This window comes from Rutidosis leptorrhynchoides, chromosome 7, assembly GCF_046630445.1.
Source record: "Rutidosis leptorrhynchoides isolate AG116_Rl617_1_P2 chromosome 7, CSIRO_AGI_Rlap_v1, whole genome shotgun sequence".
Taxonomy (NCBI): Eukaryota; Viridiplantae; Streptophyta; class Magnoliopsida; order Asterales; family Asteraceae; genus Rutidosis; species Rutidosis leptorrhynchoides.
This window is the reverse complement of record NC_092339.1, coordinates 163,867,653-163,879,954: the sequence shown is the minus strand read 5'-3', so window position 1 is coordinate 163,879,954 and position 12,302 is coordinate 163,867,653. Positions and strand designations below refer to the sequence as shown.

Here is a 12,302-nt window from a genome sequence, read left to right as displayed (position 1 = left end):
AAAGTGAAGAAGCAAATAGCAACTATTCATGCTCTCATGTATATAATATATACACTTGGGCTTACGCTTGGGCTGTGTCACATACTCCAGTGGCCTAGAAGATCTCCTTTTGTAGTTCTTTGCGAGCAATGTAAGAAGAAAAGTCTAAATACAGTTGATTAGCAATTATATGTAACTTCATCTTGAGACACATTATTTCTACAGTGGAGTTAAACAAAAATCCATCATGATTAACACTTTCGAGTCAATTATAAGTTATATAAGCCATAATTCACTCTAAAACCTAAACATGAATCAACTATACATAATAATAAAATGTCTATAAAAGTTACTACGTATTTAAATGTATATATTAACCAACAATGAAAAATCGATGGGAAAACCAATAGCAAGAAGACTTGTTAATTGAATTGAATATCCTTTCCAATCCTTTTAAATGCTCCCCTGAGTTGGATTATTGTCCAGCTTACTTGAAGCGCATAACCCTTCAGCCATCATATCTGTTTAAAATACCATGGAAAGTAGATGAATGAGAAAGGGCAAATAAAAAAGGGAGACTTAACACACACACACACACACACACAAAAATCATATTTCAAAATAAAAGTCTATATAATACTGATACCTTCAAGATCAACATCTAAATTAGGGTTTAAGATGACAAATAATACATATTGACAGAAGTATCTTAATCACAGTAACACCAGATTAATACAAATTAACGATTCACTTAATACACCATACAATATAACAATATCCAAACTAACATTTCGGTCATACTATTTCGGTCCTTCAGATTTAACAATTCCCCACCATACGTCACACATCACTCCATCGACCCCACTTCCCTGCAGCAGCTGCTTTAGTTGCTTCTTGTTACAATACATAAGACATACGAATACACATTTAATGTTAGTAGGTAGTCGGTGCAATTAATGTAGTTAGTTGGGACGGTGCAATTAATGTAGTTAGTTGGGTTGCTGCATTAATTGGGCAGTAAGGTCTTGTATCTCGGGTCTATAAATATCCTCGTTGTATCTTGTAAATTTGTATCAATTAAGAGAGATGAAATTACAGAGAATTTAGATGTTCGTAGATGTTAAATTTCATGGTATCAGAGCGTACCTGTTATCGTTTGAGTCTATAGTCACCACTGTCATCACCATCACCACTGTCATCACCATCGATCGTCACTGTCAATAAAAATTGGCCACTTTGATGTCATTTTCTGATCTCACCACCCCCGCCAATCGATTCAGAAGTTCTCAAATAGCAAACCCTGAAATTTAATTTGAATTCCGGCCACCACAAAACCCACACGCGCCGCCTATCTCCGTCGCACTCCGTCCGTTCACCGGCGCGTGAGAGCGCGTGTATCACTGTTCACCGTCGATTGTTTAGTCCGAGTGTCTCTCTCTTGATTCCGATCACCTTTCAGGTTGCTCGCCGAAGGAGAAGAAAAAAAAAAAAAAAAAAAAAAGGTCGGCTGTTTTTTTTTTCTTTTGGTAGAAACTCAAACTTTCTGGTACTCTCTCCTATTATATCCACTTAGCAAGTGGAGTTAAGATATTTATTTATATCTTCTATTATAGCTTTGCTAGTGGACAGTTATTTGCAAAAGTCAAAACTTCTATTATTTATTTATATCTTTTATTTAATTTTATTTCTGAGTTTAAAAAAAAAAAAAAAAAAAAAAAAAAATGAGCGATGAAAAGAAAATAGATGGTAATTTAAGCGAGACTATCCCTATTGCAGCCCGTTTGACCGACAATAAACTTAATGGGTCTAACTTCTTTGAATGGAGTAAGACAATCCGTGTATATCTTAGGAGCATGGGAAAAGCTTCTCATCTTACTTCCGAACCTCCTAAAGATGATACACGGGATCTGTGGCTACAAAATGACGCCAGACTCTTTCTTCAAATTATGAATTCCATTGAATCTTCGGTTACTTCGTTGGTAAATCATTGTGAGTATGTAAAAGAGCTTATGGAGTATCTCGATTTTCTATATTCTGGAAAGAGCAATATCTCTAGAATATTTAATGTGTGCAAATCTTTTCATCGCGGTGAACAACACGATCGATCTTTAATGGCTTATGTTATGGAATTTAAGAAAACATATGAGGAGTTTAACTCTGTGATGCCTTTGAGTGCTGATATTAAGACTATGCAGACACAACGTGAGCAAGTAGCGGTCATGAGCTTTCTAACTGGTTTACGACCAGAACATGATGCTATTAAGTCTCAGTTTTTGAACGAGTCTACAATTCCCTATCTTCAAGAAACATTTGCTCGTGTCCTCCGTCACGAGGATGTTAAAACACCTCAAGTTTCTGAGCACAACACTGCTCTTGTCAGTCGTGGAGGATTTAGAGGAGGAGGGAGGTCTCGTGGAGGCTATCGAGGAAGTTATCGAAGAAGTTATCGAGGAAGTTATCGAGGAAGTTCAAGAGGAGGCCATACTGATAGAACAACGGAAGAACCCACTAATTCTGGTGTGGAGTGTTTTTATTGTCATGAACTTGGACATACTAAACGATTTTGCAAGAAATTGCAAACTCAAAATATGAGGAATAATCTTTCAGCACATGCTGCATCTTCAACTGTTGCAAATGGTGAATCTGTGAAACCTACTACTTCAACCGCTGCTTTTGCCGAAACAGGTAATGACACGTGTCTCTTATCATCAGCCTCCAAATGGGTCATTGATTCTGGTGCCTCAGATCATATGACAGGTAATAACCATCTTTACTCTGACTTCAATACACACTCATCGTATGTCACAATTGCAAATGGTACCACCTCCCCTGTTCTTGGTTCCGGCACTATCAACCTCACCCCATCTATATCTTTATCATCCGTTTTGTGTCTGCCTAATTTCTCATTTAACCTACTATCCGTCAGCAAACTTACTCGTGACTTAAATTGTGTAGCCTTACTGTTTCCTGACTCTTGTATCTTTCAGGATCTCTCGACGAAACAGATTATTGGTAAAGGACGGGTATCTGATGGACTTTACATACTTGAAACTACAACAAAAATTCCCCGATCATTAGTTTGCTCAAAGTCATCCTCTCCTCTTATGATGCATTGTCGGTTAGGTCATCCTTCTTTACAGAATCTGAAGAAACTATGTTCTAAGTTTTCCGGTTTATCCTCTTTATATTGTGAGTCTTGTCAGTTCGCTAAGCATCAACGAGTCCACTTAAGTCCTAGAGTCAATAAGCGGGCTGCGTCCCCATTTGAATTAGTACATTCTGATGTTTGGGGTCCGTGTTCTGTGACATCAAAATCTGGTTTTAAATATTTTGTTACTTTTATTGATGACTACTCTCGTGTTACATGGCTTTATTTAATGAAAAGTCGCTCGGAAGTGTTTAATCATTTTTGTTCCTTTGTTGCTGAAGTAAAAACACAATTTCATACTTCTGTTCTAACTCTGAGAAGTGATAACGCAAAAGAATTTCTCTCAGAGTCTTTTAAATCATATATGCTACAAGAAGGTATCCTGCATGAGTCATCATGTGTTGATACACCAGCACAAAATGGGGTTGCGGAACGGAAAAATAGACACCTTCTTGAGGTGGCCCGAGCACTATTATTTCAAATGAATGTTCCAAAACCTTTTTGGGCTGATGCCGTATCAACTGCGTGCTTTCTTATAAATCGCATGCCGTCTGAAGTTCTTAATGGTGATATTCCATATAGTATTTTATTTCCTACAAAATCCTTGTTTCCAATCGAGCCTAAGATATTTGGTAGCACTTGTTTTGTTCGAGACACCCAACCTCACCTAACCAAATTAGATCCTAAATCTATTAAGTGTGTCTTTCTAGGATACTCTCGTCTTCAGAAAGGGTATAGATGCTTTTCACCAACTCTCCAACGCTATGTTGTTTCCAGAGACGTCACATTTCAAGAAGAATTACCGTTCTTTCCTACAACCATTTCTCGCAATCATGAGGAGAGTGATGACTTATTGAGATATAGCATGGAAGTTCCCACACCAGATCCCACACCAGATCCCACACCAGATCATACACCAGATCCCACACCAGAGCCCACACCATCAGAACAAACTGACCATTTTCAATATATATACAGTCGACGACCCCGTCCTACATCAGTGCCCGCTCCTGAGCCACAGTCATCGTCGGTAGATCCTCCCGGTGAGTCACCGAGTAATGTTTCTAGTGATATTCATGATACCCAATCTTCCGATTCTGATTCTGATATACCGATTGCTCTTCGAAAAGGTAAACGTAAGTATACTTATCCTATTGCTTCCTTTGTCTCTTATGATAAATTGTCCGTCTCTTCTCGTGCTTTTGTTGCCACTTTAGACTCTGTCTCCATTCCGAAAACTGTTGGTGAAGCTTTGGCTCATTCTGGATGGCGTGCTGCTATGATTGAGGAAATGAATGCACTCGATCATAATGGCACCTGGGCATTATTTAACTTACCTGTTTCTAAAAAGGCAATTGGTTGTAAGTGGGTCTTCACGGTAAAGGTTAATCCTGATGGTTCTTTGGCACGGTTGAAAGCTCGTTTAGTTGCTAAGGGATATGCTCAAACATATGGGGTGGATTATTCTGAGACCTTTTCTCCTGTTGCTAAACTCACATCTATCAGATTATTCGTTTCTTTAGCTGCTACATATCAATGGACACTTCACCAACTTGATGTGAAAAATGCTTTTTTACATGGAAATTTGCAAGAAGAAGTCTATATGGAGCAACCACCTGGGTTTGTTGCTCAGGGGGAGTCTGGTAAAGTATGCAAATTACGAAAAGCAATTTACGGTTTGAAGCAATCTCCTCGTGCCTGGTTCGGAAAATTCAATGCGGTAGTTAGAAACTTTGGCCTAAGAAGAAGTGCATATGATCACTCCGTATTCTTCGCTTCATCAAACTCTGGGTGCATCTTGCTTGTTGTTTATGTGGATGACATTGTAATTACTGGGAGTGATAAAGAAGGAATTCACAAGTTAAAAACATTCTTAAGTACTCAATTTCAAACGAAAGACCTTGGTCCTTTGAAATATTTTCTCGGTATTGAAGTCTCTCGAAATAAAAGAGGTATTTTCTTATCTCAGAGAAAGTATTGCCTTGATGTGCTCAGTGATTCTGGGATGATTAATGCAAAAACTTGTGAAACACCAATGATACCTAGTGTAAAGTTAAAAACTGACGAAGGAGAACTTCTTATGAACCCAGAAAAATATAGAAGGATTGTTGGCAAGCTAAATTATCTTACACTCACCCGTCCTGATATTGCTTTCCCGGTGAGTGTTGTTAGTCAGTTCTTGTCATCTCCGAGAACCTCACATTGGGATGCTGTCACTCATATCTTAAAGTACTTAAAAGGTACACCTGGTCGTGGTCTTTTATACCAGAATCATGGTCATCACACTATTGAGGGATTTTCTGATGCTGATTATAATGGTGATCCTGCAACTAAACGCTCTACAACTGGTTATTGTGTCTTTGTTGGAGGAAATCTTGTATCTTGGAAAAGTAAGAAACAAAATGTGGTATCTCGTTCAAGTGCGGAATCTGAGTATCGAGCCATGGCCCAGACAACTTGTGAACTTATTTGGGTTCGTAACCTTCTTAGCGAGATTGGTTTTGCTCAGTCCGAACCAATGAATCTGTGGTGTGATAACAAAGCAGCTATTCATATTGCAAGCAACCCCGTTTTCCATGAAAGGACCAAACATATTGAAGTTGACTGTCATTTTACTCGAGAAAAGTTAGAAGAAGGAATTATTCAAACACCTCATATCAAAAGTAATGAACAGTTGGCTGACTTATTCACCAAAGCATTACCTAGAAATTGTATCCGTCAGTTTTGTGACAAGCTGGGCATGATCAATATCTATGCTCCAGCTTGAGGGGGAGTGTTACAATACATAAGACATACGAATACACATTTAATGTTAGTAGGTAGTCGGTGCAATTAATGTAGTTAGTTGGGACGGTGCAATTAATGTAGTTAGTTGGGTTGCTGCATTTATTGGGCAGTAAGGTCTTGTATCTCGGGTCTATAAATATCCTCGTTGTATCTTGTAAATTTGTATCAATTAAGAGAGATGAAATTACAGAGAATTTAGATGTTCGTAGATGTTAAATTTCACTTCTCAAGCCTAGCTTTGTATTTTAGAACATTTTCGCTTATTATAATATCCAACTGTACATACATGTATATGCAGGTTGGTACATTGAATATTTCATTCGAAAGAAATAAATAGTGTTAGTCATGAAGTTACCTGAAGCATAACGTAGATTGGTACATAGTTGTTCAGAATCTTGTCTTTTTCACTAAGTGGGGTGGATGTCTGTATTTTGCAAAGATGAAGATGCAGGTGGCAATTTTCAGCCATTAGTTAATGAATGGGTCAATTTGGATTATGTTTTACCTCCAATGGTTAAATTGAATATATTAAAAAAAAGAAACGGGTCAAATAGGCTAAGTTAAAATTTGCCCAGAAATACTTTTCAAGTAATCTCTCAAATCTTCTTATTCAAAATTTCTTATTATTTTTTATATAATATATATATATATATATATATATATATATATATATATATATATATATATATATATTCATACTTGAGTTGTTAATGCTAACTATTTAGTAAACTAATCCTGGATAAATCCAACAACATTTATTCCTATCATTTTCTTCGGGGTTGGATTGATGTGCACCCAACAATATATACATCTAATGAACTAAGATGAAGGTTTATACATAATTCAGCTCGTTTATATGCAGAATAAGCTCGTCGTTTTGGTTAGGTATTACTCTAATATACTTAATTTGATCAATGACATCGTGAAATAATTGGATGAATGTAAAAATGAAAGTATGAATGGTTGAGCTAGTTCAATGGCTCTGAGAAATGTAACTACAACAAACTTTGTTTTAGCCCTTTAGTCTGATGTTGGACTGGACTGAAAAAGGTCAAAAGTGCCCCTCCATGAGTGTCAAAAATTGCTAAAGTTCATATTCTTTTTACTTTTTGTATGCCAGATTTAAATACATGGAGATGGAGATCAGTATGACTTTTTTCTTGTATAGTGATCAAATATCTGAATGTGTTTATGTTGATGCATTTTACCACAATATATCACAAAGTGATCTAGATTCTAATTACAGTATTGGTGTATCAGTACATCAAATTCACAAACAGTATGCATTTATTTTAACATAACGTAAGAAACTCACCTTCGGTTTGAAGTGCAATAGAGACAGAGAGAAGGATGGAGCATAATTACCCGAACCCTGAGCGTGTGCCCAAACAATTTTTGCAATCCGAATAACATGCATAGGTAGATATAACATCTAGACACCAAAATATAATAAACACAGATAAGCACACTACAGTCGAAAAATAATCAGAGCTGAAGACTAACCGGTTGATTACACTCTATCATGTGTGTTTACATTTGTAATACCAACTTGAGGTTTGCTATTGTAAAACACAAATAAAGCAGCGTAGCTCCAGGATTACCACAATTCGAAGCGCTGACCCGCCAACATCCATTGTACTCGAAACCGAATAGTTACCTGATACAACACACAAAGAAGTTCGACCAACATTACCACCAACGCTTATCAAAAATCAACATTAATCAGAGCATGAAAACATAAAGTCAAACAACCAAATTTCATATTTCATATACGTATAATAACAGTACAATCACACCAGTGGTGACAGCTGTGACATCACCCACCTATTGACCGTCTTTTACATTTTTACTGTCTTACTTACCATTTACATTAGGATAGGTGTGACATATTTTAGTTATTTGCATCTATAATTTCAAAGTACATTAGCTAATTTTTACTCTATGATAGTCTGTTAACTTGCAATAAAACACAGAGACACAAACAAACATAAAGCAAACGTGTAGACTCCTTATTTGACGATAAATGTCAATCTGCAACAACATAACCATCCTAAATCGAAAGAGGGAAAAAAATGACGATGACCAATTTCAGACGCTGAGGAAGACAACAAAGGGAGCAAACCTCGGGTAAATAATAGAAAACTGAGAAGACATCCATAAACGCGCATGTGCAATCGTAAATCGTAATTCCTACTGAAAAGTAAGATAATTTTATACCCACGATTCTATCTTTCATGCTTTTGCTTCAAATGCTTGTCCTTATAACTGAAATCGAAACCCTAATTATTGTGGTTTTGCGAAACACAGGCTTGGAGGAAATGGAATTTAGTCAGTCTATTACTTTTGATTGAAGGGTTGAGTACATCAGAGAATGCTACAGGATTTTGTTAGGGTTTTGAGGGGGAAACATGGTGATAATAAGGTTTTGAGGGAAAAACACTGATAAAAGTGAGGTAAATGTCGTGCCAGTTATTCAGACGACACAAATGTAAGCGATCTAACCCTGTGACCAATGCTTTGATTATTTTCCCGATCACCACAAGCACAAGCACAAGAACAAAAACAAACAAAAACAGGCAAGTAATTTATTTACTTTTGGTTTTTTTAAAAGACAGCATGCACAAAAGTATTACACGTTAATAATAAATTTTTATAAATATAGTTTTAATTGTATAATAACAACCATAAAAGCTTTTAAAATATGTTTTTTTTTTTTTTTTTCAAGCACAAATCTTTATGAGACACAAACATGTGTACAAGTTACTTTGGATGAATAACATTCTATTCATTCAAGAATGAGAACACAAACCTGAAAGCTACATAAATATATATTAGTTGTTGTGGTTAATCAACAATTCCTCCTACAACTTATATAAATAAATAAATCCATATATTATATACAAAATTGAATTCAGAAACAGTTACTAACTTATCATCAAGCAGAACTTACCCGAGTTAAAGATCATATATTTTGAAGAGAACTAGAATTCTTATAATAGAAGGCACAAGTTGAAAGGAATGAAGCCTGGTCCAGTGTACGTAGTTGCTTGTTCTAGACCATGCAACAGTCCTTCCATCTCATTGTCTTCCTTGTTTCTTCCTTTGCACATAATCGATCTTTATGCCTATGAATTGATGATGTATGTACAAAATGGTAACACGGATTCAGCTTATAACGGAAGAGAAATATGAGATGTACATCTCTAGAATACATTTGTAACTTATCAGAGTTTTGGAAATGTCCAAGTTAGCCATTCAACCAAAATAAGTCTTTTGTGGTCAATCTAAATGAGGATAGATCAAGTTTTGTATCTTGATAGAAAGTTAAGGGTCAAATAATGTTGGTTTTAATAGGAAGAAAGTTAGGTAATGAAAGAAAAGTCAATGAAAGAAAGGTTGTTGGTTGACATATTTAAGGCTTTCTGTTGTCCCATTGCATGATTCTTTGTTATTTTTAACTTCTCGTTGTATAACAAGCTGCATATGTAAGTTATTTTATTTTTCTAGCTTTTAAAATCGGATTCTCACAAAGCTTCGAAACGTAAACTTCTCCAAAACTTTAATAACAATTCCGTCTATCAAATGTATGAAAATCCGCAGCAATCACATATTTAGACCCGGTCTACTTTTTCGCTAAAGTTGTGCTTGTATAAGTTTCTTACATAATGCAACTATGGGTTAGGAGCAGTGGCGTTCTTATGAATGGACCGGGGGGCCACCCGCCCCCAGTCGATTTTGAAATTTTAGTGGAAAATTTTTGGATATTTGGACTTTATCCCAGTGGATTTTTTTTTCATCCCAAAACCTATATATTTTGTCTCAAAACTTTTAAATTTTGCACAAAATTTTTCAAATTTTGCTCCAAAACCTTCAAATTTTGCTAAAGAACCCTCTAAATCTTGCCTAAAAACCTCCATTTATTGACCTAAAACCTCCATTTTTTCCCCAAAAAAGTTGCTACGGTTTAAAATTTTTTTCATTCCGGTGAAAACAATTCCTGGTTCCGCCACTGGCTAGGAGTGCAAAAAAATATTCTTGGACTCAAATCCATGAACTTTTTGCCACAAGGTTCACCAACATGGCACAAGACTAATGAATAAAAGAATTCGAAACAGATACCAAGTGTTTAGATTTTAATAATGAATAAGAAGGTAACCAACAAAAATACATTGTCCAAATAAAAGCACAACACTGGTTCTGTTTGTCATACAATACATATATTATTCAAATATAAGACCAATGAACTAAATTTGATACCAATATATGTCTTGTAGAACTAGGAATTACTTGGGGAGTACTCAGTCAAACTTGGTCAAACTCGAAAATCAGTCAATAATCGGGATTACTCGAAAAACCAATTAAAAGTTTTAAGGTTTTCCCTGTTCGGGTTACCCGGGAGGGTGAGTAATCTAACCTTGTACTCAACTGTATGCAGCACTCCCTGGCAATATCAGTCAATAATCGGGATTACTCGGAAAACCAATCAAAAGTTTTAAGGTTTTCCCTGTTCGGGTTACCCGGGAGGGTGAGTAATCTAACCTTATACTCAAATGTATGCAGCACTCCCTGGCTGTTTCCAACCCTTCCCTAGCTACCCAAAGTTTTAAACATGAGACCTCTTGCAAGGATCTCAGGGCTCCAACCACTGGGCTACCTTGAGATGGTTTTGAAAAATCAGTCAAAATTGGTTAAAACTCAGCCAAAATCGGTCAAAGTCAACTTGGTCAACATCCAAGCCCGAGTTTCCGAGTACTCCCTTAAAAGTCCCGACCGACTACTCCCGAAGTAGCGATTTTTGCAACCTTGAATACATAAATAGAAAGAGATAGACTTGGAATCAGGTGGGCAAACTATCAAAACCCGTTTGTGTTTTAATCAATATATCGTTTGCTGTCTTTATATTCAATACTAGAATCTGTTTTGAATCTTTTTTTCCTGAAAAGAACTTAACTTTTGTCAGCAAAGTATCACAACTATCACTAGCACTACGATGGGATGCAAAAAAACAAAACACTCAGTACAAGCTTAAATAAGGCAACTATAAACTGCATTATCATCTTTCTTACAAAAGCATTCATGAAAGTACCATCCATACATATAAATGGTGACTCTCGCATACCTTCGGCTTCACTAGCCATTGAAACACCTTGGATTTATGCGAGCAATTACACCGGCCAAACACGAAAACGCCCCGAAAAACATTACTTTATTTCTAGAGGTCCAAATTTTCCAAAACATAGCAGAGTCTTTCAAGCACCAAAACATCGAAACCTTTATACCCAACCCGAAATAGCGATCGAATCACTTAGCGTTGACTGAAGGTTTAGTAGTATTTTTTACTTGTACAAACCCGACCTAAACAAAACCCTTCATATATAGTACAATAACTAGTGTACGAACCCTCGTTTCGCGCCGGAGGTTCGGTTTTAATGTATTTTATTGCGCTTAGTTTGTAAAATTATTTCGTGGCTAACGAGGATGTCGTTGAAGCGCAACTCGAGTCGAACTAGAAGGTATAACCCGTGAAAGATTTAAATGTTATTTTAAGTTAACAATATTTGTGCATCTCCGCGTTTAGCTATGGAATTGTCGACTTTTAAAAATTTAACGCAAAATCAACGTGTATGAAAAGTACCCCAAATATTTAGCGTTTTTTAAAAAGCGTCCGTTTTGCGTATAGCTAGTGTGTTCCTAAAATTATTTCGAGTTTAACGATGGTGTCGGAAAAATTTAACTCGTTGCGAGCGAGAAGATATGGCCCGTTGAATATTTGGGTGGAGTTTATTTAAGTTTTTTTTATAAAAATGGTAATTTGACATTTTACCCCCTGTATGAGGGGTCGATTTGATTTTTTGAAGAAAATGTAAAGGGTTTTGTTGTGCAAATGAAATTTAGTTAAGTTAAAAAAAAGTCGAAACTTTCTTTAGACACTATTCATTACTCCTTTCTTTTAAATATAGGTATAATATAATATAATATAATATAATATAATATAATATAATATAGATACATACAAATATAGTTCTATATTATTAAGATTAGAGAAGCCAGATAGTTGTAAGCATTACTTTCAGCCACTTTCGCCAGTTTGACATATTTAGTCATTTCTATAATTCTATATAAATCCATATTTCTTTTTGTTTTACCCATCAATCCGTTTTATATAAAATAAAATATTATAAAAACGGGGTTAAAATTTCCACCACTAGGAATTCTTGATAAATAGTTCTTGAAGAGATCAATTCATGACTTAACCAAAAGGCTATTGGCCCTGTTGTCTAACAATGATGGTTCAAGTCTAGGGGTGGGTGAACAATATGTATATACTAAAAAAAAAATAAAAAAATAAAAAAAAAATAAAATAAAATAAAAAAACAATATGTATATA

The 12,302-nt window shown here is 35.8% G+C and overlaps 1 protein-coding gene across 2 annotated transcripts; it reads right to left on the bottom strand.

The window, feature by feature from the left end:
• Positions 1-271: 271 nt before the first annotated feature.
• LOC139856832 (uncharacterized) lies at positions 272-8,373 on the bottom strand. Of its 2 annotated transcripts, none has more exons than XM_071845542.1 (7): positions 8,132-8,373; positions 7,516-7,571; positions 7,230-7,346; positions 6,270-6,338; positions 6,142-6,190; positions 768-874; positions 272-500 (listed from the first exon to the last, which is right to left on the bottom strand). In XM_071845542.1, the coding sequence occupies exons 1-6, from the start codon at positions 8,148-8,150 to the stop codon at positions 780-782; spliced, it is 405 nt and encodes a 134-aa protein (XP_071701643.1). In that variant the 5' UTR covers positions 8,151-8,373; the 3' UTR covers positions 272-500; positions 768-779. The 2 variants fall into 2 exon arrangements, with proteins under 2 accessions (XP_071701643.1, XP_071701642.1); XM_071845541.1 differs by having other exon boundaries at positions 8,037-8,174.
• Between the last annotated feature and the right edge of the window lie 3,929 nt (positions 8,374-12,302).